This window comes from Myodes glareolus, chromosome 15 (assembly GCF_982192425.1).
Source record: "Myodes glareolus chromosome 15, mMyoGla1.1, whole genome shotgun sequence".
NCBI lineage: Eukaryota > Metazoa > Chordata > Mammalia > Rodentia > Cricetidae > Myodes > Myodes glareolus.
In genome coordinates, this window is record NC_142040.1 from 4,208,078 (window position 1) to 4,235,666 (window position 27,589).

General features: G+C 39.9%; 1 protein-coding gene across 1 annotated transcript in view; it reads left to right on the plus strand.

Annotated features, from left to right (window-relative positions):
* The window catches only part of Ell2 (elongation factor for RNA polymerase II 2), a 64,167-nt gene that overhangs the window by 33,854 nt on the left and 2,724 nt on the right, over window positions 1-27,589 (plus strand). Inside the window, exons 3-9 of the mRNA XM_085676926.2 lie at window positions 3,598-3,719; window positions 8,583-8,746; window positions 14,913-15,172; window positions 19,929-20,053; window positions 20,153-20,237; window positions 21,772-22,339; window positions 24,358-24,424. Coding sequence (XP_085533052.1) covers window positions 3,598-3,719; window positions 8,583-8,746; window positions 14,913-15,172; window positions 19,929-20,053; window positions 20,153-20,237; window positions 21,772-22,339; window positions 24,358-24,424 — 1,391 coding nt within the window. The remainder of the gene's footprint in view (window positions 1-3,597; window positions 3,720-8,582; window positions 8,747-14,912; window positions 15,173-19,928; window positions 20,054-20,152; window positions 20,238-21,771; window positions 22,340-24,357; window positions 24,425-27,589) is intronic.

The following is a 27,589-nucleotide window of genomic DNA, read 5'->3' on the forward strand; positions in this document are numbered from 1 at the left end:
GCCTTCAAATTGATGGTACACAGGAAGCAGTGGGGTGTGGAGAGGGCATGTACTGCTTTGCGTAGACTTTAGGGTCAACCTTGAGGACTGGGTAACTAACTACCATGGGAAATCAGTTCTGAGGCCTAATTTAGGAGCAATCTAGCAAGCACATCCTTGGTGAGAGAGGAACCTCTCAAATTTGATTTTAAGTATTTTAAGCTTTTCCTCTAGTCAGCGGAATGTCTTTAAGGACTCGTGATCTATTTGAAACTTTTATCTGAATACCTTAAGTTTTGTAACTTCCAATTAGAGAAAAAAAGGAAAAAGTGTGCATAAGCCATATTTAAAGAATATCTAGTTATTCTGTGGCTCATATGTTCTTGCTTATCATTCCTGTTCCTCAATTGTCTCATTGGAAGTTATAAGACTGAATGAAATAAGGGCTCAGATAAAGTAAAATGATTCCTTTCATATGAAATAGATACTTTATTTCTTTAAAAGCTTAATTTTCTCTTCTATGTAGAAATTGATGGACTCTGAATTCCAACTTCTCTTTAAAGGTGTCCACTTACCTGTTTCTAACCAAAGTTTCTGTATGGCCTTTGACTTCTCAGTCTGGCCAATTCTTTGTTGCTGAGACTGCGCACTGTAGGGTTTTGTCAATATCTCTGGCTTCCCACTAGGTGCCAGAAATATCTTCCCAGACCTCTTAGAGGAGTGGCCAAATCACCGCTTGTTCCATTTGAACCTGTGTGCAATAAATTTCAAACCCTTCCGTGAAGGCATTGAGCCAGCTATACAAACATATTTTTCATTGTGATTCTTTTCTATTCTGGTCGTGATCATAATATGAAAGCCTCCTGTATCTACCTTAGACCAAACCTGAACATGTTGAGTAGTGTGCACAGTGATACTTCATGCAAAATATTTTTGTGATGGGATTCTCCAATTTGAGATAATAGCCTAATTACATGCATGCATGTAAACATTAAAGTAAAAATTTAAGAAGGTAATTGTCTCATCTTTAAGGCTCTAAATACTACTTAAGAAATTTGGTAAGATAAGAAAGGAAATATATATACTTAGTATAAAAGATTGCAGAGTATTTGGTGAAATGGCTCAGTCGGTAAAGTACTTGCAAAAAAGCGTGAGGACAGGAATTTGGATACCCAACACTTACATTAAAAGCTGAGTGGGCTTGGCTGTCCACCTGTAATCCGCGAATGTGGGAGGTGGGAACAGGCACTCCCCAGAGCAAATTGGCTGAAACAGCCAGTTCCAAATTCAGTGAGAGGCCCTTCTTCGGTATGTAAAGTGGAGAGCATCAATGTGTACATGCGCGCGTGCACACACACACACACACACAAATGCATATGCAAAAGTTAATGTTTTTTAAAAGATGCAGAGCTACTCTATGTTTATTAGATATTTGAGCTAAAGGTGTAAGTTAGCTAAAACTTTTTAGTGAAAGAGTAGTGTATATTAGTAGAGTTAGTAGATCACTCATTTTAATATATATGTGTGTGTGTGTGTGTGTGTGTATATATATATATATATATATATGATTCTAGTTTTAAAAATGTAGGCTAAAATCTAAGAAATGGGACAAATCTTCTGCACTCTTAACAGAAAGTGATATTGTATTTCCAAGTCTGAGATATATAAAAGGAAAGCTTTAGACCACAGCCTGACATGATGATGAGACCTCATCTCAATAACTATAGACACCTCCCCAATAGTCAGGGTCTGCAAATTGAAATGGAGGCTTGGGATTGAGCATGGGTACAAGTTAAGAGTCATGGTTGAAGAGGATTTCATTCAGAAGTCCCATACCTTTTCAACCTTCCCACTTCCTCTCCCAAGCCTTAGGGAGGCATTAGGCTGTAGTACTTCTCTGTCGGCAGGACTCTGCTCCTCTTGGGGAAAAGAAACAAATGAACAATGTATTAGTATGTCCATACACTAGCATGAACGTGGGAGTTATGTACCCTTGTGTTCAGCAGTAGCATCTTTTGGCTTTTGTATTCCTCAGAAATAAAGGATTGAGATGTTGTATGTATACCAACTAGGGATGGCACTGTATGTCTGCTAAGTAAGCTAGGTAAGTACCTACAAACATAATAAATTAAGATATGTTCACAAAGGTAATGCGTTTTAGAACTGGTAGAAATATAAGGGAAGTAGAGAGTATCCCTGAGATAATAATAAATGGACCCTTGGCTCTTTAGGACTATTTCAAAATAAAGAGACAAAGATCATTGAAATGTATGGATAATAGAAGCTGTATGGATTATCTGATGCTCAACAATCTTTCTAGCTCTAGACAAATCTTTTGGATCTCCTTGGAAAATAGGCTTCCTATGGCTTATTTTTTCAAGTTTTCATTCCGTGAGCAGTTAATTATTACATGACTACCATTGCCAGACAACAGACACTAGTTCATTCTTAGCTTTCCTTCCTTCTTCCTGGGGTTGGAGGTGGGGGCTCCAGGGCCACTTTAACTTGAGTCACATACAGAGGTGACACAGGGATGCATCACATCTGTGATGGTGCCGTGTGTGTAGAGCCAGTTAACTCTGCTTTGTGATCTTTCTGTAACAGAGAGGATGTATTTCTGAGCAGAATGGGTATTACAAAGCATGGTGTCCCTTCCTATTTGTCTGTTGTGTTACTAAGATCCAGTGTATTTCACGGCTAGAGTGTTGGCTCATGTTTCACATATCTTTGTATCTTTCTGTAACCATCACTTAACACAGTGGCAGCCCCCTGTAAACCAAGGAGAAAAAAAGCTTCTTCAGGGTGCTAAGAGAGGAGGAACAATTGATAGAAGATTCTAATTCCTTGACACAAATTAACTGAGCTCCTACTATATACAGGAAGTATTATCTGATTCAGACACTGGGCATCAGAAGGAATCCTTACTAATAGGTGTTCTGTTCTCACTTAGCAGGGAAACGAGAACTTGAGCAAGGCCTCAGGAAAAAACCTGGCCGAATGTCTGTCTATAATCCCATGACTTGGGAGGGTAGAAGCAGGAATATGAGGTGCTCAAAGCCTCTTTCAACTTAGATGAGTTGAAGACCAGCCTGGCTACTTGAGACCCTATCTCAAAACAAATAGAAGGAAAACCATGTCTGCCCGTTTGACAGTGTTGCCCAGGACTTAGTTTGGGCAGGACTTACAATATGACCTCTGTGGACTGTTGACCCTGTTGTATACACGAGAGTGAATGAAGGAATCATGGGACATCAAGACATGCTCCAAGCTGTCTGTACCTTTGCCTGTGCTGCTAGTTATTCTTCAGAAGTACTATTCAAAAAATAAGAAATAAAGATATTAAATGTGTATTAAGACAGCAAAAGATTAGATTGTGGAGTATACCTCAGAGACCACTTAGAAGCTGTTAGGCAGGGCTCATATCTGAACAGGAGTGATATTTCTACCCACACGTAAGGGCAGAAATGAAGCAAGATCGTGATGCGCTATAGGCATGTCTGTCAGGTTGCTTGAACTATTTGGTCATTTAAATGCTATAGAAATGGATGATTCACTTGGACAACCAGCAAGGTAGAATTTCATAAGCACTGAAGTGTTTCTCTGTTTCCCACCTTTTAGCTTGTCAAAATTCCCAAAAATGATCCCCTCAGTGAAGTTCACAACTTTAACTTCTACCTTTCCAACGTGGGGAAAGATAACCCTCAGGGCAGCTTTGACTGCATCCAGCAAACACTCTCCAGGTAAGTACTGTTCAGGACATGTTGCAGGGGCACTTCCCAGGTCAGATGCTTACCTTTTAATCAACTAGTCCCTCGATGTTTATACAACTCATTTATTTAAACATTTTGATCATCTGTCACATACTAGAACTTGTGTGTGTCACTGGAGTATAATCACAAAGTTATAGAATTCAAAAGTATTATAAAATGAGTTTTTAAATTAAAATCAATTTTGAGGATTTTTTTAAAATGACAATTGTATTTAATTAAGTAAGGCTATCTTATATTGTACCCAAGACTTTTTGTAATGGTTAGGAAGAAAAATATGTATCCTGCATGCCTTCTTCCTATGCCTCTGCTCTACCATGTCTTGCCTTAAGAGTTTTCTTTTCATTTTATTGCACAGCCTGCTGGACACCAGACATTCATTCCAACAAAAATACAAGAAAAAAATTTTTTAAGAGCTCACTTTTTATTTGTCAACACGTTCCATGAATACTACTTGATAAATATTAATAAACTTACATAATAAGAAGTTATTCCCAGTACCTTGTCACCTTCTCTATACTTCTGATAATCTGTTTGGAATACACTTCCAGAATTATTTTTTTTAATTTATTTATTTATTTGTTTATAAAAATTTCCACTTCCTCCCCCCCCATATCCTCCCATTCCCCCGCACTCCCTCTCCTCCCCTCCCCCACTCCCTGTCCTCCTCCCTCTCCAGTCCTAAGAGCAGTCAGGGTTTCCTGCCCTGTGGGAAGTTCAAGAAAAATTTTAAGATAAAATAAAAGAAGGGTAAAAGAGTAGACACCTCCCTGGGTGCCATTACTCCCTCACCTACTTTGACTTAGAAAACTATGAGCGATTTGCTGTGGTTGTTTGTGGAAAGTGGGAACCCTTGAGCAGGAGCTTGTATTCTGCTCCATGAAGATGGAAGGTTGTTAGTATCCATCCCCCACAATACTAACACCAGTCCATGTTTGTGACTCATCTGTATCTGGTACTTGAATCTGTAGGAGCCACTGCGAAAAAGGAAACTGAAAGAGCCAAGACACCTTCCTGAAAGTTCCAAGTTGCCCTTTCTATGTGACTTAAACTGCCTGTGTCTATATAAGTGTTGCTTTAAAATATCCTCCCATAAAATTTTAGTATGAACTGCATACATTATAGATTATATAGTCTTTTATGTTCTATTCACTTCCATATCTACTGGCTACATGTGGTTGTCATATTCAGTTTTCAAAATTACATAAAGCTTAAAATTTCATTGTTTACTCTTACTAACATTTTATGATCTCAAAACGTACATGTGGTCACTACAGTTACATCACAGATACAGGATATTTCTACCATTGCAGGAAATTGCTGGATAGAACTACAATAGACTGTAGAAATACCAGCTTTCAGGGTCTTATTTAACAGGTGACCTGTCCATAGTTATATAAATGTGTTAGCTTGTGGCTGGGCAAAAAGAAAACTGAAGGACTTGAGTTGAACTCTGTGCCCTGAGGAACCTTATGAGAAAAATTGTTCTTCCTTCAAAACTATGTCACTTCATAATCCTATGTTCTATCATAAAAGTATGTGTATTTGACTAAGTGTGTAAAAGTGCTGTCAGCAAGCCTGGAATCTAAACTTCATCTCCAGGACCCAAAGTGAAAGGAGTGGCTGACTCCCACAAGTTCTTCTCTGACTGCACACACGCGTACACGCACACACCATGGCACGTATACACCCACATGTGCACCCACATACAAAATAAAAGTTTTAATGTAAAACATACTTAAATAAGTAATATGGTTTGATCCTTACATAACATAGACACTGTGTATTTATTTGTATTGTACATGCTTAGAGAAAAGTTTAAGGTTAGTTATATATAAAACTGGCCATGATGTGGAAGAATGGTGAGAAAATTCAGACAATTACATTAGTGTCTTTTCCACCAGAAAACAAAAGCACTGAAAACTCTTAGTTCTCAGCCAGGTGTGGTGGCACACACCTGTAATCCCATCACATAGAAACAGAGGCAGGCGGATCTTTGTGAGCTCCAGGACAGCCAGGGCTATGTAGAAAAACTTTTAATTTTTAAAACTTTAAAACTTTTAATTCTCAGTCTGACAAGTAAGTTACCTGTCATCTGCTCCATCCTTTCTAGTCTTGATTGGTATAACGCCATGTCTTCAAAGGCCTAGACTTCCTCAGCATAGGCTGACTACACCTTCCAAACTTTTCTCACATAGAAGATGGAGGAAATTTCAAGTCAAAATCACCTTTCAAAGACTCCTTAAATGTACTTACACACAAGCTTATTGAAAATGTGTAAAGGCATACAGTGATGTCTACTCAAGTGTGGGAAACAGTGATCCTGACCAAAGAGAAACAAAGGGAACAACCCTACAGGCGAGCTGAAATCCTCTCAGTAACTAAGCCGAGAGGCACAAAGAAAGAACTCTGTGGAGTGAAGCTGTCGACCTCCTCAGGGGAGCACTGCTTAAGATCTCTAGGTTATCATGACTGACATGAGTTCAGCTTATTCTCACTTTGTGTGTGTTCCTTCCTAAGAAGTAGGGAGAGATGCTAAAACTCAGACTCTTTTTTTCTCTCTTCTGGGGAGTTAAACCTTCTTCCTGGTCCTCTTTGATTGGTTTATATCAGTATTCAAAGATACTCAAGTCTCCCATATTTAACAAGAAATAGTAAACAAGAAACAAGAACAGCTTTCATGCACTTGTTCACTGAGAGCCTGGCTTCAGCCCCCACCATCTCACACTAACTCCTCCCTCAAATGCGCTGTGCTCTTCCCTGTCCTAAAACCAGTGCTTTATAATTCTCAACTCTGTGCCACTTTATACTGCTGTCACAAAGTTGCTGTCCTAGTGACTTCTACAGGGAAGAATGCTTCCTGCATCCTTGGCAACAGTGTCATTCTTTTCTTCCTGTTCATGTTAATTGCTGTCTCCTAAGACTCTTGTTCCTTCAAAGTCCTATCCCTTAACCTGCCCTTGTGAATGCAGTAGGTGGGTCCTTACGGCTGGTGACCTGAACACTATCTGTTAGAGGAGGATGCTTGTTCATTTGCAGCTACCAAGACCACGAAATAATCACTCAGAAACTATATTATTTGCAAGACTGTTTGGCCAATAGCTTAAGCATATTTCTAGCTAGCTCTTATATTCTAAACTAACCCATCTCCATTAATCTGTGCATCACCATGACGTTGTAGCCTACCAGCAAAGTTTTGACGGGCTCCGGCAGTGGCTGCATGGCTTCTCTCTGACTCCGCCTACTCTCTCTATATATATTTATCTCTTTCAGCCTGGCTTTACTCTGTTAAGCCATTAGCCAAAAGCAGCTTCTTTATTAGCCAATGGCAGTAAAGCATATTCACAGCATACATCACCTCCCACATCAACTATCTTTGTTTTGTTTTCTCCCTCTTCCTCCCATGTCTATCACTGTTCAAATCACATCAGTTCTGCCTCCTTCACATCTCTGACTACTCTGCTCTTGTTCAAACTTCACTTCCTGTGTCTAATCCTTTCACGGATCTAACACCAGTCCATGTCTGACTCGTCTGCATAGTTAAAAACTGGTCTCCCACTGTTCACTCTAGCAGCCCAGTTCTTGCTTGGCTGTTCTCCATTATTGTGGTCTTCCTATAACATACATGATCTATTTCTCTGTTTTCACTCTCTTATTCTCTTCAGAATCCATAACACGGCCCCAAAGTCCTGCATGGTACACTTTTCTATCCTCAACTCTATGTCTATTGCAGTGTCTGTGTCTTATGCTCAGCCTGGCACGCTTTTCCCCATCTCCCCCCTTGCTCAGGCGGCATTATGATCTGCTCAGATACTACTTCCTCCAGAAAGGCCGAGTGAAGTGTCCCTCCCATGTATTCCCAATCTCTGCCTTTTGTCCACTTTGCCTGTCTTTGTCACCCGTTAGAGAAGCAGCTCTCTAAGGAGGCACCATTTCTGCCTTGTCCTTGTCCTAGGTTTCGTTCTGCCCTACATTTATGAGATGAGTTAACTATTATAAAGAAGTAGGAGTGCTGACTCTCACGACACATCTCCCCACTTACTTTAAAGATATATAGTAGTTTTCTCACAGCACATCTCCCCGCTTACTTTAAAGATACATAGTAGTTTTTAAACATTAGTTGTGACTTTGCCATGATCTCTAAAAATATAAGAACATAAACATTTTAAATAACCACTACATTTAAAAATTAACATTGGTGGTTTTAGGGTTGCAAAGTATTCAAACTATTCCATGTAACTCAAACAAGACCATTTCAGAGTCGGGGACAATATCCAGGGTGCTTTGGTGTTTTATTTTATTTTATTTTTTTTATGTTTCAGGAAGAACCACTTGCCCCAAATTTTTCAGTGTTTGCTATGTAGAAAAGTGATAAATATAGATTCTACAAATTTTAGCTATACTACTAATATGTTACTGGGAAAAAAAGAATTGTGGGCAAGGTTTTATGTTGTCCTTCGTAAAGCATGTACATTGTTTTCTCTAAAAAAGGTTTTAAGTGTTTCTCATGTCTGTAGCAAGAAAGTTGTTAAAACAGTTGACTATAAATGAAATTAGGATTTCAGGGCTTGCTAGACTGCTGCTCTTTGCTCCCACTGTGTTTAAAAGTGTGATTTGGTCTTTAGGAGCTCATTTTACCCAGTTTGTTCATAATGTAAAATAAACGAATAAACAAATAAATAAGCATTTTAAATAATCCTATTTTAAAATTAGTATCAGTTATTTTAGGACTGCTAACTTATTTAAGCTGCTGATTTTAGGTTTTAATAAAATTCTTGTTTCCTTTATTGTGAAAATGATAGTCATCTCTAACAAACCTACTATTTCACTTGACAGCTCTGGAGCCTCCCAGCTCAATTGCCTGGGATTTATACAAGATAAAATTACAGTGTGTGCAACAAATGATTCCTATCAGATGACAAGAGAGAGAATGACCCAGGCAGAGGAGGAATCCCGTAATCGAAGCACCAAAGTTATCAAACCCGGTGGACCATATGTAGGTTTGTATGGACATATTTCTCCTTCACACTGGTTGACTGGACTAATTCAAGGTGACTGTAGGTAAACACTGGCAATACTAAGGATGAAAACACAGAAATTAATTTTCGATACATAAAAACGTCATTTTTTTTCTTCAGGCTGCTGGTAAGTTGAAAAACATATTTTAAAGTTTTATTACTTTTATAATTCTAGAACTTTCTGTTGGCTACTTATTGTTTTACAACACTGGGGTCTAGTGATGACACCAAATGAGGCTGTAGCAGTGGGCTTTTGTGTTTTACATCATTGGATGATCTAAGTTCAGTGATGGACAGTGTGGTTCCTGTTTGTACTTTTATAGAGCTATTTTTATAATCAAAATCTCTTAGACAAAAATAAGTTGATAGCGTCATTGTTGCAGATTCTGCTTGTGTTTTTACAGAATTATCGTACAGTACTGAATTTTGTTGTAAAAGTATAAAATGAACTTATGGTGAAGTGTCACAGGCAAGCAGCAGAATGATGATTCTCTAGTCACAGTTGTGATCCTCTCATCCTCATCTACCCATTAACTAAGACCCTGTCCCACCCTGATTGTCTTTATCATCAACTCACTCGAGTATCCGTCAGATGGAAGGGAAGTGAGACCACATCAGCAGGGGTCTTGTGAGCAGTGATCTGAACAACTTTATAAGTCAGTGCACAGTGAGGACAGATAGAGTGGAGAAGACCAGCTTTGTGGTAGAAGTGATGAACAGATCGTAATTTGGAAATGTCAGTGTTTCCAAAAGCAGTTTCTTATAGACCCAAATGCCTTAGTCACCACCTCTCCAAGTTTGGTGTGACTCTGCTCTGATTGCACCTTGCTGATCCAGCTATGTTTCCTTTGGCTTTGAGAGACTCCACCAGTGCCTTTAATAAGTGTCTCTGGAACAAAGCCAATGCTCCCGGGACTTGGTGCTCAGCTTAGATACATTTAGTTTGGTTTAACAACAATTCCTGGCTTCCCCAGACATTTATTCCCACAGGACCCAGTACCCTGACTCGGACTGTTACCAACGATGAGATTTCTCCCTTCCCTTTCCTGTAGAGTGAAGTAACAGTCCGTAGCCTTCTTTCTTCTCCTTTCTCCTTATTAAATAACTTAATTAGCTGTCTGTGTTAATAAACTAAATCTCAAATTATTTTTAAGTCCATAAGATTTTTCCTCTGCTTAACATTTTTACTATAAAATGTGAATTATCTATCACTATCTTTAAAGTGTTGTTTTAATCTAATTTTATAAAGAATGAAGCAATTGTTGTAGGGACTCAAATCATCAAAATAATTTTCCCCTAATATAACTAGCTGGGAACCCAAAACCAGCAAAAACTACTATACTTTTCCTGTGGTTGGTGCTTAAATGTCTCCTGTGTTCGTGATGAACGTTGTATGTTTTGATAGTGTGGAGAGTAAGTCAGTTCACTTAGAGTTTATGCAGCTAGCTAATGAGGTGCGTAGCCTGACTGGCTTTGGAGAATCTCACACCATAGTCCAGGGTATTCTGGACTTTACTTATCAAACAGGCTGACTTTGAATTTGCAAACCTCCTGCCTTGAACTTTCAAGAGCTAGGATTACAGGTATGGGCCCCCATATCCAGTTCATATGACAAACATTTCAACATCTGGAATCCCTCTAACTTTGTAATGGTACCAGGAATTTTAGAGTTTACAAGTTTTCTTATAGGGATTATAGCTTATATGTACTTTAGGGGCAACCTGCCTTATCAAACTTCAACTAAACAAAATGCTTTCTCCCTCATCTCATCAGAGCCCTGCTGTTACCTCTGCCATCCTGTGGTGTGTCCTCTTTATTCTTTTCTTCCCAGTTTTGTCCTCAGTTCCTTGACCACTCAACTGTCACTATATAGTGTTCTTCTCTGATCTTAAATCTTGTCATGAACCTTCTTGGGCATTTCCTCTGATTCACATAACCCAGGCTCCTTTTAATTTTTCTTACTATGGCCTGTGTCACAACCTTTTAGTTATTTGTATTGTAGTATCTGGACTGCCTCCAGTTCCTCACCAAACAGAATTGTTAGTCAAAGCCAGATCAACTCTGAAGACCCTATGATCCCATTGGACTTTGTTTTGTTTACCTTTTATTCTACCTAGATGTGTTACATTTGAGCTTTTTATCATCTGTTATTTACAGCATGGTCCTTTCCTGCTGGGCAGCTCATTTGTATTTTCCTGCTTTTTATAATACCTGGCTCATTCAGCTCTTCAAAGTGTTATTCAGTGATTTCTCTATGAAGTAGGTTATGACTATCTCTACATTTTACACATCAAGTTGTTGGGGTCAGAAAAAAATAATAATGATGATATAGACATGTCCTCATGAACAAATTGTATTCTCGTTCTTAAACAGCAAGTCACCACTCAGCTTTTAGTTCACTGTACCATGTAAAATGACACCAGACACTCACCTCTGCCAACATAGGTACCTGCAGAACAAGGCTTCTTTCAGTGGTGTGAGCCTGGGTGGAGGCAGACGAGAGTCACGCTGGTCCTGCTGTGCTGTGGTGTGGCGCAGTGCCAGGCTGGGCCTCTGCCAGCTGAGCTGGGCCACACAAGCCATGTTTAAGGGATGAAGTCTGAACTGTTAGGATCTAGGGGTCATCTGCCTAGTTTCCTGGGCTGTGAGCTTCTGAAACTTTCCAGTGAGGAACATAACAAATCCTGTTTGTCTGGAGAGGAACCGGGGATGCTTTTACTTAGACAACATGGCGGCATCTTCTTTAGTAACACTTCATCTCTGCTCTTGATGTTTGTGTCAGTGGTGAACATTAGCATATTTTTTAAGGAAAAGTCACTAATCCCCACCTTTTGACTCCTACCTACATTCTAGAATTTTGTTGAACTACCATTTTTGTATATTTTGATACTTATGCAGGTATACAAAATAGTCCAGCAGATCTAATATCTATGATTGTCTTCTCAATTTTCCACCTTCTTTATTTTTGATGAGTTAGTATATCTGAGTAATGAAACTAGTCGTTGACGACCTTAATTTCCTCAAATATTAGATAAGGAATTATCCAAACCAGAGAACATCTAAAGTATGTTGTAGCTCTGACATTTTCGTGCCTGTTGAAGACGTGTGGTGTGTGTGTGTGTGTGTATGTGTGTGTGTCCCACTTTGAAAAGTTCCACAGGTGCCAAATGGTACCAGCTGAGGCTATTGAACAGATTATGTATTTAACCAGAGTCCAAGCTACCCTTCCCTGCAGATAGCATCTGCAGCCTTGGTCTCTGTTGCTCAAGGTGTTCTCCCGTTTCCATCCAGCAGAAAAACTACGACAGAAGGAGACTATAGTTGCTACTTTCTTTCTGATGGCTGTGTTAACATTTTCCTTTCACACTTTTGACTCAGAGCCATTGGCTGAAGGATAAATAATTTTACCATCTAGTATTAAATGGAGGAACTAGAGATGGACTCATAAGTGTAACAGTGACTCAGATATAGTCACAGATTAGCCAACTCTGTTGGTACCACTGTGCTGTATATAAAGAGCCTGGGGAATTGATTAGCAGTTGGGTCTGGGAAGAGAATTAGGTTTTCCCACAGGTTTTATTAAAAAGGGCCTTTCTGAGGCAAATATTAAAAATAAAAATACAGCTGCCCTGCCTTCTTTGAACATCTTTCCTCTCTAACTTTCTTTTTCTTTAGCATCAAAATTCTGTTAATATTTATATCACGAAGTTTTCTTCATCTGTAGCCTCTCTTTCCTGAGACTTGGAGCTCCTTCCTGATTGAGAGATTGGAGATTTGGATAGAGGTTTGGAGAGATAGAGGCAAGTGACGTTTAAATGTAATTCAGTGTCAGTATTGTTGTGTTGTTCCTTCAATCATTTGAAAGGAATGGTCACCCAGCAGCCAGAGACTGAAAGAACAGCCGATGATGGTGACCTTTATGTACTGGGAAGAGGCTTCAGAGCCCAGCACTAGGCCTCGGTAGGCCTCTCGCTCATCAGAATCCATTCTTGTAGCCACCATCATGCTGGTTTCCCTCTTTGGGCCTGTCAGCCTCCTTTGTGTTTCTTGTGCTTCCTTCTGGGAGGTGAGAGGAAACCCAGCAACCCCGGGAGCCATTTTGAGAACAAGGAGCTGAGGTAAATCAGGTAGAAACGGAGTGACAAGGGCTGAGTGACTTCTAAATGACAGCTTGATTGGGAAAGAAGTTAAGGGCGTGCTTTCAGCAGAAATTGGCAGGCAGGACAGAAGTGTGGAATTTAGAGTATTTCCTAAATTTTCATTGACATTGACCCTATTTTTCCCCAGAAATTTCTGTTGAATGATCAAAGAATGAGATGTTAATACTGCCACAGCTGAGAAATGATAGACTCAAGGGTTTGCGTTATAGATTTTTATGTGTCTTCGAACTGGCAGTCTGCAATGTGGGAAAGTACAGCCTCTGGCCTCTGTGCTTGCTGGCGTTTGCAGTCTTAGGACTGACTCATTCTGCTGGTGGAAAGCAGCCATGGCCTTGCCCTCACAGAGCTTACAGCCCAGCTTGAAACAACAGGAAAGCATTAGGCATTCGTTCATAAAGCCTTTCCCACGAAGAGGTACAAGTAAGGCGATTTGGGTGTGACCACAGACCTTCCCAACGAGCTAAGTAAGCACTTCGCTATTTTGAGCATCCCCCACTGAAAACCCCAGATTTCTCAACTGTGAAAAGGAGATAAGGCTTACCTTGAAGAAATCACTGGCTTGAAGCCTTTCTTTCACTACACCGTAATCGGTGCATGATAAATATTAGTCTTTATCCATCCAATCCAACTTTTTCTAAATTATAAAATATATTAAAAAACAGCTGTAAATCGTCTCTTAAAACTTTACATAATTAGTTTTCCTTATCATGAAGCAATGCCCATGTAGGGTTGTGTTCCTTCACTGTGCAGTAATTTCATCTGAGACTTGCCATCACTTATGTGCAAATCGCAAAGAAGTTTTCCAGCCGTGAGGTAGGATGATATCTATGTTTTGTCTGGGCCCAGCCTGGACAGACACTAGTAAGCAGAGCTCCTGAAGTCAATTATGTGTGGACCCAGCTCATGAGAGTGGCTTTTACTTGTCTGTCATTTCTACATTTCTGTGTTGCTCCTGGTGAAGTCCCCCTAGATGATGCATCACTTCAGATCTCCCTCTCCGATAGGGAGTGGACTTGACCATGAGGTGGAGTAAAGAAGCTAAGAGATTCTACTTCAGAAACTGTAAAAAGAGATCGCACACTGCTTTCTGACCTACTTGAGGCTGAGTGAGCTGCTCTATTTGGACAGATTTGAGTACAGAGTCCTCGGGTCACTTCTGACACACACATTCTCTAGAAGTTACCAGCTGTTGGTCTTCTGTCCAAGCAGAAAGTGTTACTGACACAAGTGACATTGGCCCTGAGGGAGTGGGTGCCTTATTATGCCATTTCCCGTGCCTCTATCAGGCCTGCTGTGTGGTGTCTAAAGACAGATGGATTTGTGTTCTCTTCTGAGAATGTGGGCCATTCTCAGTTGGTCAGTTGGTCGGTTGGTCTGACTTTACTCCTCATGTGTGCCGTTGCCCACCAAAAAGGACCATCTCGAGTAGTTACCGTGTAGATGTTCTCTGCTCTTTGTGATGTCTGTGTTTATGGGTTTATGAAACTACATCCCTGGCTTAGTCAAATGCATTTTCTTATGAAGTCTGGCATGCATGTCTCCATGTGCTCTTGAGGCAATGTCCTCTTGGTTCCTGTTTCTACTCACTTTTTTATAAGTGACGCCTTACATGCAGATTTAAGTACTGTAAAGTACACAGGAAGTGTTGAAGTTACTTTCCTTCTGCCTGACATCAAATAGTCAACTATCTAAAATTTTCTATTCTGTTTGTATCACTAATTATTATCCACATATAGCTAAATGGCAAAAGTATCTCTATAATACATACTAATTTTAAGAAATAATTCTATTAAAAATTCCTGCTCCATATTATAGGAATTCTGTTAGAATACTTTCTGTTGTTATGTTTCTTTAAGGTAAAAATTGAAATAAAATGATCTTTCTTTCTTCTGGACATAAAAGTTACCTAAATGGGGTTGTGGAAGCTGACATGCTCCTTATATTCTAGCGCACAGATTTGTAACAGTGTCTTCCCCACTGGACTTCAGGGAAAAGAGTGCAAATTCGGAAAGCGCCTCAAGCAACCTCAGATGCGGTGCCTGAGAGGAAAAGGTCAACCCCCATGAACCCTGCAAACACAATCCGGAAGACTCACGGCAGCAGCAGTGTGTCTCAGAGGCCATACAGGGACAGGGTCATTCACTTACTGGCGCTAAAAGCCTACAAGAAACCTGAGCTGCTTGCCCGCCTGCAGAAAGATGGTGTCAATCAAAAGGACAAGAACTCCTTGGGAGCAATTCTGCAGCAGGTGAGGACAACTAGGCTTCTATGTGTGTCTTTTGAGGAGGTCCACTTAAGAACACATGATGGGCTTTGCCAGAGTACTTCCTCAGTGTGCTTTAAACTCTGTGCCTGATCCCTAGTACCTCATAAACAGGACTTGCCTATAGCAGGACTCAGGACATGGAGACAGGAGAGCCATCACAAGTTCAGGATAATCCTGAGCTACAGAGTGAGTTTCGGCCTGGGTAGGCTCCTGTCTTCAAAACAACATAAAAAAACTCTGCCTATTGCTAATATTGTCACTATTTTTGAGATAGGAAATTTCATGTATAAATATAATTCTTTAATATTATTAGGTTAGGGCATCTTGAGCTGTTTTCTTTTTTTAAGATGGAGTACTGCTAAGTTTCTCAGACTTGCTTTAAACTCAGTTTTGGTGATCGTCCTGCCTCCACCTCCCGAGTGCTCGTAGCACTGGCGCGCACCACTATGTCCAGCTTAAGTCACCTTTTTTAAAGCATTTCATTAAAAGCTGATTGAAATGTAAACATTATCCTCATTTGGTTATTTTTGTTTGTTTTCATCTTAAGACACCTAAACTATATATTTATATCACCTACATCTCATTGGTTTATAGAGGCAAAGTTGTATGATGTCCTCTGTTGGTCTTCCATTGGTATAAGGCACAATAATACTTTTGCCTAGTAATTCGTTTAGAATGTGTGGTTACTTCCATGTTCTTTGAAGCCCTTATTACTTTGTATCTTTTGGCCATTGTGTGCAAGATCAGTCACTTATCTCTATTAAGGGATATGAGTATTTCAGGAGTAGCTATGATCAGTTACTTCATAAATACATACTACAGTGTGAAGTAGGCATTTTGTTTTTCATTAAAGAACTATCAGATGATGATTTCCTATATTTTTCACACTTACTTCAGGTGATAAACGTAAATTGACATTCAGATCTATCTTAAACAGAATTCCATCTATTATTTTTTTCTAAAAAAGTAATGACATTTTCAAAGTTGTTCTTAAATTTCATCATTTTAAAAATTCCATATTTTATTTGATAACATGAAATACAATTTTAAGTCTATTTTCGTTAAGTTTTAGCTTATGTTCAAAACGTAGTACTACAATGTTATGAGAGAGTAAAACCATCATCCGCAGATTGGGATTAGCTAATCCCTCAGTCATTTGGAGGGATCTTTATTTAATCTATATGTCACACAGCCCTTATTAAATCTAAAGAGAAAGGGTAAAAGGGAAAGTGAATGAGAATGAGAGTGAGTGTTAGTTCAGTCTTCTGTTGAGGGAAGAGTCAGGTTGCATATCACAAAATACACGGTAAATTCATTGGTAAATATACCTACAGGAAATATTAATTACCTTCTAAGATAGGAGAGAAATAAGGCAAAATGGTGGAGAGTAACCTTATAGAAGCTACCACTGTACATAGCAGTAACTCTGTGATGCTGGAGGTATAGAAAGCCATATCTTAAAATGGATATATTTGACCCTGAACACTTGGATACGAGAGCTAGTGATCAGGTTGTTTTGAAAAATCACTGAGTACAGTTTCATCCTGGCTGTATATTTGAATATCCCAAAAATCTTTTTAATCTCCCTGTGCCAGTGAAGCGCCTGAAAGAGGGATGTGAGCACAATGTAGATAACCCTCGAGTAATCTGGATGTTCAGAGTGAGCTGAAACCACTAGCCCAGTGAGAACAGACTTAGAGGCCAGTAACACCCACCACTTGGGAAGCTTGTACTATGTGCCTCGTATCATTTCATCCTCAGAAGAAAGAAAACGGACACACAGAATAAACTGTGATTGAAGCCAGTTCTTACCTGTGCATTTCTTATCCTGAACAGCCACCATGACTTTTGCTTCATGAAACTGACCAAAACTGGCATGGAAAGGAATAGAGTAACAGAATAAGCAACTTAACAAAAAAAAAAAAAAAAAAGGGTTATTTTATCACCAACTAGCTAGTAGCAAACATGCTAGCTAATGATCAGTTCTGTTTTACCCATGCCAATGGGTATTTTTGCTGATTTGTTACCTACATTGTAGTTTTCTTTGAGTACCCTGTGAGTGTTATGAATTAAAATATTAAAATACTTACTAATGTGCTAGATTTGATTTAAAACTGTTTACCACTAAGTTGGTGTACAAATGTATAGCTTCCTTTTCCTTAGAATGACTTTTCCTGGAAAGCCTTTTTTAAAAAAATCAAAACAACTCAATTAATCCAAATCTTAACCTTTGGATATTTGTGTCAGGCTCACATTCATTGCTCATTCATTCTGTCCATTGAGTATAGCTGGTTCTTTGTATCAGTAGGTTCTATATTTATGAATTTAACTAACTGAAGACCGCAGTTTAATTGCACCTATACTGAACATGTGTAGACTTTATTCCTCAAACAAGAGCATATAACAACCTTGTATATAATATTTATATTTTGTTGGCTGTTGTAAGTAACCTAGAGGTTGTTTATACTATGGAAGATACTTTAAATCTATATAATTTTCATGGAGGATATGGGGTCATCCCCTTTGAACACAAGGGGCGACTGTGCCTGGATTATAGCAGATAACATGTTTCCCCACCACATGGTAATCCCTGGCCTTCTGAAGTATATCTACAAGGGGCTAGGCAAGAGACCTACTCCTAAAGGGGAGTTTAGGGAAACTCTTTCTTGGTTATCTCTTAGCTGAAATGAAAAGCAAAAGACAAGAAAAGTCATCATTTCTGGAAGCCTGGCAGAAATGAAAGAGACTAAATCCCAGAAGGAATTGCAGACCAAGGCTAAGGAGATTATGCTGAGTGAGATGGGAAGTAGCAGTGGAGTTTAAGCAAGAATATGCTGTAATCTGATCTATACTTTCAATAAGACCACTCACTTTCATGTCAAGAATGGCACAAGGGTTGAGAACGGAAGAGAAGAACTACTTAAATAAGTCTACCGCAGAAATCAAGGTGTGATATGTTGGCAGCTTGGTCTGGTGGAGTTGGTTTCATAGATTAGAGCTACATTTTGAGAAAACCTTCCTAACAGAGATGAAGAAAAGAAAGGGGCCTGAGCTTCTGGGTAAATTCTGACCAGAACAGTTCGTTTGTGGATGTTGAGCTACTGATTAGAGAAGTGCAGAAAAGGGACAGGTGTGAGGGTGTGGTAGCCAACAGCTCTGCTGAGATTCTCCTTGGAAATGCTAATGAGACAGATCAGATCCAATAGATGTATTCATAAGTACACAGAAGTATTCAGAGGACATTTGGGGATTATCATGTAGATTGGGCATTGTAAATTTTAGTGAGTGAACTCAGGAAGGAGAAAAATGAAGAAAACAGGGCAAGAGGAAGTTACTGAGTGCATCCTCTTATAAAAGCATGAGCATAGGAGACTTAGAAAAGGCCCTGAGGCGAGGGAAGTGACCAGAGATTATCCTTACAAACCTCAAGAGGCGACTATGCTGCGGATGTGGTGTTAGTTTGTATATTGTCAGAGAAAAGAAAAGCCGTTGTTCTGTACATTCCACTTCAAAGAAAGTCTGATTGCATCTTGTATTCATTTATTTACAAAATTAAAAGGCTGCCTTATGACAACATTAATACTACATTAGTTCTCATATGAAACAAACTGTTAAATCTGGCAAACTTTTTGACACAAGAAGTCAAATTACTGAAAAGACCATCCTCAAACTTATGGAAGGAATACCTTTTCCCTAGCCTTAAGTATTTTTGGTGTGTAGGAGGGAAACTTGTTGAGAGGGAGGAGAAAACAGAATGCAGGATTAAAAGGACTAGAATTCATTATGTAAAGCATAAAGCTATCAATAAAAATTATTAGCACTTTTTGGTTTGGCCATAGATTTGTGAAGTGACTACATTATTGACCTGGACATTCTAGAAACTGAAGTTAGGAGTTGGAAGAGATCTCTCTTGGGAATAAGCTCTCTAACAGAGGTCTGAGGGGCCTTTATTTTGTGATTTTGCTTATTGGTCTGAGGTGATTTCAAGGACCTTGAATAAATGGTTCTTCAGGAAAGCTGGCAGATAAAAGAAATAAACTTAGTTATCACAAAAGAAATAAAAAGCAAGATTATCACAATTGGTAGTTATTTGTAGGGACACTTTGTGCTGCTGGTTGAGAGGTGGTAACTTGCCATCTAGGATCCTGTTTGTTTTCTGCTTAAATAGAAGTGACTAAGGATTTTTATAGTGATTCAGCGGCACTGGAAGTGGCTCAGTGAGTAGAAGTGCTTCTCTGCAAGCCTGGCTGTTAGAGTTAGTCCTCAGAGCACACCCGAAGGTGTAAGAGAAAACTGACTCCACAAAGTTGTCCTCGTAGGAGTGCCATAGCATGTGTTAGCTTACAAAATTATATGTATACAAACATCAAACGTTCAAGAAAACATACAAGAAAAAACATGAGGATGGTTGTCTCCTGGGGCTATATTCCTTTACTTCATATGGTGCTTCCCAGTTCCATCTATTTTCCCTGCAAATTTCATTTTTCCTTAACAGCTGAATAAAACCCCTGTGTGTGTGCGCGCGCAGGCACCACATTTTCATTATCCGTTCCTCAACAGAAGGTAGACAGCTAGACTGGCTGCACTTCCTTTCTGGTAAGCAATAGTAGCAGTGAACGTTATGCACAAGTGTCTGTGGTAGGATATAGGGTCCTTTGGGTATCTTCCCAGGAGAACCATAAAAATGAATTATATAGCCAACAAAAATAGCTGATTCTCCATTTGTGCTGTGTTCCAGGTGGCGAATCTGAATCCTAAGGACCTCTCCTATACCTTAAAGGATTATGTGTTTAAGGACCTGCAGCGAGACTGGCCGGGTTATAGTGAGACAGACAGACGCACACTAGAGTTGGTTCTCTCCAGGTAAGACCCTTTTTTCCCTTTGTCTTTACAAATGGTACAGATAAGTAATATTCTGGCCAAAGTCCTCTTTATTACCTGGAAAATGCATTTCCTTTACAGGAAACTAAATCCGTCTCAGAGTGCTGGCACTAGCCGGTCAGAGTCTCCCACGAGTTCCAACAAAGATGCTGCCTCATCTCCTCAGGTATGTCAGGAAGTTACAAAACCCTCGGCCTGCCCTGCAGCTCAGCGCAGTCAGCCAACCAGTCTCTAATTTGTAAGTGAGGAAACTGCACAGATGACCTGGCCAAAGCCCAGAGCCAAGTCCTGGCCAGATTTGCAGTTTTGACCTCATTTAGAATTCTGTGCACTGTGCTGCAGTGCTTGTCAAAGGGCTTACTGCGTAGACCTTGCCTGCCACTTTTAAAATTTAAATTTATTGTAAATGTGTAAGACACATCCAGTTCCATATAATTCTCAGGTTATATGGAAAATTGAAGATACTTGATTTTTCTGAAATGTGTCTGGAGGAACATTCTTGTGGAAAATATATTTTGGACAAATTAAAAAGTGGTGCACTTTTTAAATGCATTTCCTTTAAAGTTTTTTTTTTCAATTTGACAGTAATCAGAAGACTCATAATCAGACTGTATTCTAGTTTAGAAGCATCTCACTGGAATGTCTCAGGGAGATCCCCTATCCTGAGTGCCCCACCCTACCCCCATACCTAGGGGGAAGCAGACAGATGTGTGGGGAGCACAAGCAAGAGGCTAGCTGTATCTCAGAGTGTTGGATGTCACTGTGAGGATCCTGCACAGCACAGGACAAATGAGTAGGTCCAGCTTCACGTGTCGGGAGTCTGTGGAAACGTCACTTTTAATGACAATTACTGTAAAGCTGTTTCATCTCTGATTGAATTACATACTCCATACTAAAGTAAAATAGAAATGAATTAATGGATTTATTAACTATTTTTTTAAGTTCAAGTACAAAATATAGCTGACTTGTAATTTTATACTTTCAATTGTTCATTTTCCTTTGTAACTTACATAGTGTTACTGTGAATACTGGAATGAGCTAATAAAGCAAGATTTATAAAGTATATCTACCTCATTTTAATGAGCCAGTCTTTATAGACTGAGTTTACAACATTGTGAACACGAATGTACAGTGAAAAAATAAGATGACATTTCAAAAATGATTAGTGTACAGATGAACTAGTTCACAGTGTGATGCTAAAACTGATAAGTGGCAGTCAACATATTTACAGCTGGAGCGCTTTAGCTAATCAGAGTCCGTTGCCCTTTGCCGGCCTTACTAGTTCTCACAGAGTCAGATGGTGCAAACTACTTTCTCTCCGCACTTAGTAGAACTAGGACAGCTGCAGCTAGCATGGGGTGATCCTTCTATTTAGTACTGTGAGTGTCCACTGCAGCCAGCATGGGGGTGATCCTTCTATTTAGTACTGTGAGTGTCCACTGCACGTAAATCAGAATAGTCTCTGGGACTGAGGGGAGCCTGCAAGATATAAAAATACTATTTGGGTAATGTTCCCCTATTCTTCTTTTGACAGAGGAACAAAAATTGGATTTTATGTTTGGTTGAGGGTTCTTAGAGTGAGTGTGTGTGTGTGTGTGTGTGCGTGCGCGTGTGTGTGTTCTGGGAGGTTCTTTTTTGAGTAAACTTAATGTATGGTATGATGAGTAAGGCTCCTCATCCTTTTCTTCCCCCACCTCCAGAAACGGCCTTTGGATTCCGATTTCATTGATCCTTTAATGAACAAAAAAGCTCGAATATCTCACCTGACAAACAGAGTCCCACCAACATTAAATGGCCATTTGAATCCCACCAGTGAAAAATCTTCTGCAGGCCTCCTACCGCCCCCTGCAGCTGCAGCCATCCCCACGCCCTCACCACTGCCTTCAACCCACCTGCCTGTCTCAAATCCTCCTCAGACTGTAAATTCCAACTCCAATTCCCCTAGCACTCCAGAAGGCCGGGGGACTCAAGACCTACCTGTGGACAGTTTTAGTCAAAACGGTAGCATTTTTGAGGACCAGCAAGACAAATATACCTCTAGGACTTGTCTGGAAACCTTGCCCCCTGGCTCAGTTCTGCTAAAGTGTCCAAAGCCTATAGAAGAAAACCAACCAGTGTCTCACAAGAAGTCTAAAAAGAAGTCTAAAAAACACAAGGAAAAGGACCAAATAAAAAAGCACGACGTTGAGACAATGGAGGAAAAGGAAGAAGACCTTCAGAGAGAAGAACCTGCCAAGCTGAGGAGCTCCAGTCCAAACCCCAGTGAAGGTAGTTTACATTTGTTTAAAGAGGAGCATGAGCTGTAGGTGATGCTCTGTAGAACAACCCTTTCAGCAATTGACCTTCTATTGAATTAATTCTAATGTTGTGCTTTTGTACCATCTGGTTTTCCTCTACCTTGTAGCTGTCACTTCAGTCTCTTTAGCCAAGTATTAAACATGATTTCTTTATGTAGATTTATAATGGCATTTTAAAGTGACTTGGCTGTTCTCCAAAGACTCCCCTTTGGTGCATTGTCCTTCTCTGTCATATTGAACAACCTCCGCGTAACAGGTATATGCCATTCTTGAACTGATTGAAAGAGATACACAATAGGCAATAGCAATACCCATTTCCTTCCTTTTGAGAAGCCAGAGGTGCTCCTGCTGTAATTAGTATTAGCACAGAAAGACTGTCAAATTCTTTGTAAAACAGGCAAGCTCACATTATCATCATCATCATTTGCTGTGAATGTAATTTGCTTCACAAGGCTCCTAGCTGCTCTCACCTTGATAGAGACCAGAGTATTTTGTTAGGAAACTGGCATCTCTAGTTACTTCCTGTCTTTCTCATAACACTGAAGGCTTGAAATCCTGGGGTTTAACTGACTGTTTCTACCAAATAGAAGTTTTCATTATTTTTTCTTAGCGAAGTTTGCAGAGGAGGACTTAAGAGTAAGACGCAGTTGACCTGGGTTGGGTATGTTGCATGACAAAGCCGATCTCTTGATGTGTGTAGATCAGCATAATAGTAGATAATGGCCCAAGTGTAAGTTATTCCCCCCCCCCCATACTGCTCTGTACTTGAGTTTGTCAAGTCAGGATAGGACCACGAAGTAAAATTTCGTGTTTGGATTTAATAAACCAGACTCCTAGGTACTCTCTCTTCCACACTCCCACCCTTAGGGGTGGTTCTGAGTCACCTCGTACCTAGAGGACTGGATTCCAGTATGCCGAGACTACCACAGAAACTGTGTTCTCAGGGCTAGAGACTCGGGAAAACAGGCCTAATGTCTTTCCGTCCTCCTTGTGTGGTATGTAGAAAAACTTCAGAACCAAGTATGATCATCCCAAGTGGAGGACAGATCCAGACCTATCATTCTCTGTATCCGCCATCCATGACAAGGAAGAAGGACTCTCTCCGTGATGCTCTCCCTTGAAGTCTCAGGCTTTTGTGTGGCCATGCCTGAGTCAAATTTGTATAAGTGAACAGTGAGCCCACTGAGTCTATGTTATCTATTTTATCTTTCAAACGATTAAGAAATTTAGATATTCACATTTGTTTTATAGTGAATATATGCTTTACCAGCAAATTAAAGTTTCAGTTATTAAGTGTGCTTTAAAAAAAATAGCTTAATGAAATGTTTAAACACTGCCCCTGCAAGTTGTATGTTAAACAATGTAATCCTGGGAATTTGACCTTTTAATAGCATGGTCAGGAATAACTGCTACATTTTTTGTTGTTTTCCCTGACCTCTGTCTAGTACTGTGAGAACCAAAGGTGAGAGGAGTGTTCATCCACATTTATTAACACCTTGATATGAACTGATGGAAAAACTTCCTACGCAGTCCCACTGCCTGGCTCCAAAAGGGTGGCAGTAAAAATACAATGACCAAACAGGCTGCTACCATAGACTTTATTATTTCTCCTGCCTTGTTTGAGTCTCAATGAAAAGTAGATGTTGGTGTAAAATGTTACCTTCCATTGTCTGGCTGCATCTGCCACCACAGTCTTGGAATTGCTAGGCAGATGCCACACTGTTGATGAAAGAATAGAAGCTTGACCCTGGGTTAAGATGGAATTCCTTTACTGTGCAGACTCTGCAGTAGGCAGGGTGCTGTAAACGCCTGGCGTCAGCTCTGCTGGCACTGGTCACAGGCTCCATTGTTTGTGTTCGATTGTATTCCTTGCTTGCTGTTGCTTACTGAGGTGGAAGGAAAGAATTTGAGGAAAAGTCCAGATGTTTCTAATCTGTTTCAAAGTTAGAGGCATTTGATAACCATACTGATTTTTTTCCCTCTTCATAGGAGTTAAAGAAGGTTGCACTACCTCCATGGAGCCTTCTTCAACAATTGAACTCCCAGATTATTTGATGTAAGTTTTCTGTCTGTCAATGGAGTAAGCTGTTTAATTTTTAGAAAATTTGCAAAATCTTTTCTCATAATTTACAAATCAAAAAAGTAAAATTCCAGAAATAGAGTCCTCTAATATTGAAAAGCTGCCCTTAATCCTGCTGTCTGCAGTCCACCACTGTCTTCAGGGGCAGCTTGTGCCTTGCCTGCTCAGAGCAGAGTTGGTTTTTAAGTATAAAGAGGCTTGTCTTTGTTCCAGGGCCAGACTGAGCATCCTCACAGCCTCCAAAGCTGATAGTCCATCAGTGCACAACCCCCAGAGGGGCCCTCAGTGCTCCAGAGTGCCTGAACCTCCATGCTGAAAAATACAGAGTAGGCATAATTTCATTTTTATGTAAATAAAGGTCTTTTCTCAATTTTAGGAGAAAAGAATAGTAAAGTTATTTCATTTTAGTACCAGGTATGTTTTTCTTGTGACAACAAGTTGCTAAATGCTGAGCTAGGAATGTTGTTTGTAACTGCTTATCACAGAAATTATAACTTGGACTTATAATTCTAGCTTTTTCATACAATCAAAGACTCTGTAAGAGGAAAATTATTAAATTGCAAGTGCCTGGAAAGGTGGGGCGTGGAAGAGCAAAAAGCTCTGATATCAGATAGCTTTCAAAATGAAACAAATTTGCAAAATAGGTACAACATGGAACATGAAAATATAATCTAAGCTTTTCTGTTAATGCCATCTCATAAGGGCAAAGTTAGGCGATACTTTTAACCTTGCTTCTTGCACAGAAGAGAATATTTTAGATTTCCAAAGCTGTCACTTCTGCTTAACACCAGTGTAAAAGCTGCACTTGGTGGAGGATGAGAAAGCATCATGCTAATCATCAACCTCAACTCACAAAAACCTGAGCAGCCTTCCAAAGTCCTCTGCCGTCTGAGATAGTGTAAGCATCCTCCTGGAGACCAGTCTTCCATGACAGTCCCACAGACCCACTGCTGATGGCTTCCACCCCTGCACTAACCTGCTTCTCCTTAGACTTCTGAAAGCTGAGCCCTGGAATCACACAGTGTTCTTCTCTGATAGACTTTAAATCCTTCTATTAATAGTGGTATATATATATATATATATATATATATATATATATATATATATATATATATAATCCTAAAAATTCTACCATGGGTTCAGAGCTTTTGCTGTGTTTGCCAGCGTAACTGTATTTATGAAATGTTTAGGTTGCTCTTAATGTATTAATGTAGTCTTTCAGCAGAAAGTGTTGATCCTCTGCCTCCGCAAATCCTTTCTCTTGTTGTGTGCTTATTTGCTTAAATAAAAGCAATGTATTTTACCCAAGCTAAAAATTTAAGTTTTATACCAACCAGTACAGCTATTTTCTAAAAGTAACAAGAACTTTTCTAAAACACAGAACATAAATTACCTCATCAGAAAACCAAAAGGAGACTTAATAAAACCTGTATGATTAGTGTTTGAATAATTCACTTGTAACTACAGTATTACTAATTTTTACATACTAAGAGTGCTTTTGTTGCTTATGTGGTTGTAAGTTATTCCATATTTATACATTTTTACTCTTTCATTTCATTAAAAACCAACTGTAAAATCATAAGAATTTGTTAGAAAATATTGACTGCTAAAATGCCAGTATTAACGAGCATCACAGTTGTTGGCCTAGTTGATATTTTTCCTTAACTAAGTTATTAAATAAAATAGTAAAGGTCAGATTTTTAGAAAGTGAAATAAATGTATTACACAATGACTTAAACCCGAGTTTCAAGATTGGCTTGGTCTTTACTTCTGCGTGCTTATTCCCAGGAACCTCATTCGCCCTCAGGGCTTCCTCTGGCGCTGTGAGACACTCGAGTGTGGCTGGCAGCATTCCTTTTGCAGCTCAGATCAGCAGGGCAGCTTAGATCATCAACACTACCACTGCCTCAGTTACACTTAGAAAAACCCAACCTCCACACTGTATTAACTCAGCAGAAATAAAAATATTAATGAGGACGCTCAGTTTGCACACTGCGTCACTTTTCCCACTTTCCCAGAAAGGCATCTGTGACACAGCGACTTAAATAAACTGGTAGGGTTATATAAACCGTCTGGAAGAGGCCCCGGTTCTGAGATGTCACCACCATAAGGCCCGAGTGTGCGCCTCAGCATGCAGCCTGCAGCTCCCATCAGCTGCCTGATCTACTGCTGAATCACCTGGCATATTGTGAAGATGGTCTTCACTTAGTAGATTCTACGACCAGTCACAGATTTGTGACATCTATTAAGACAGTAAATTAGCCTATGCAGCACAGCGCTGGCCTTCTTAGTGTTGGAAAGTGCTGGAAGAATCCTCTGTGTGTGGCAGTGCACACCTGTAATCTTAGCACTTAAAAAATAGAGGTAGGAAGAAGGGGATTTCAAGACCAGCCTCAACTACAGGGTAAAATGGAGGCCAGCCTGGGTAATTTGAGGCTGTCTCTTCAAAAACCCAAAAGGGAGGTCTATAGAGATGAGTTGCTGGTGAAGAGTGTTTGCTGCCCTTCAAGAAGACTAGAGTTCAGTTCCCAGCATTCATATTAAGTAGTTTACATCCGTCTATGAGTCCAGTTGAAGAGCCAATGCCCTATTCTAGATTCCAGGGGATGGACGTCAGGCACACATGTGGTACATTCATGTAGGGAACTACATGTACACATATTATTAAATCCTTCTTTATCTGGAAGTGGGAGGGAGATATAAAACTGGAGGGCCTCACTCTGTCAAAAAAAAAATTTTAATTTGTCTAGTTAGAAATGTCAAGAAAGAAATGGGGAGAACAAACCAGAAGCCCCTTGTTGAAAACGTCTGCTTCACAGGTCTAAAAGACACCTTGTATCACAAAGCAAAGGGTCCTGGTCCAGCTTTGGCTTGAGTGCTCAGTGGCTGTGTGGCATTCTGTTGTCATGGTACCCATCAAGCGTCTCCTGAGATGACTGCTAGCAGGTGTCTTGGTCTCCTCCACTGTGTGGAGTAAGTTGTTGGGGTATTGACCCTGGAAGAGCATTTTTCATGTGTGTGCTTCCCTTCGAATTCCATTGCCACTGAGAGTTTGTCACATTCGTTCTCCACGGACACTCTTGAGGCTCTCTGAGTGACCTTGCAACAAACCAGAGACAGAGTGACGTTCATTGCTGGAGA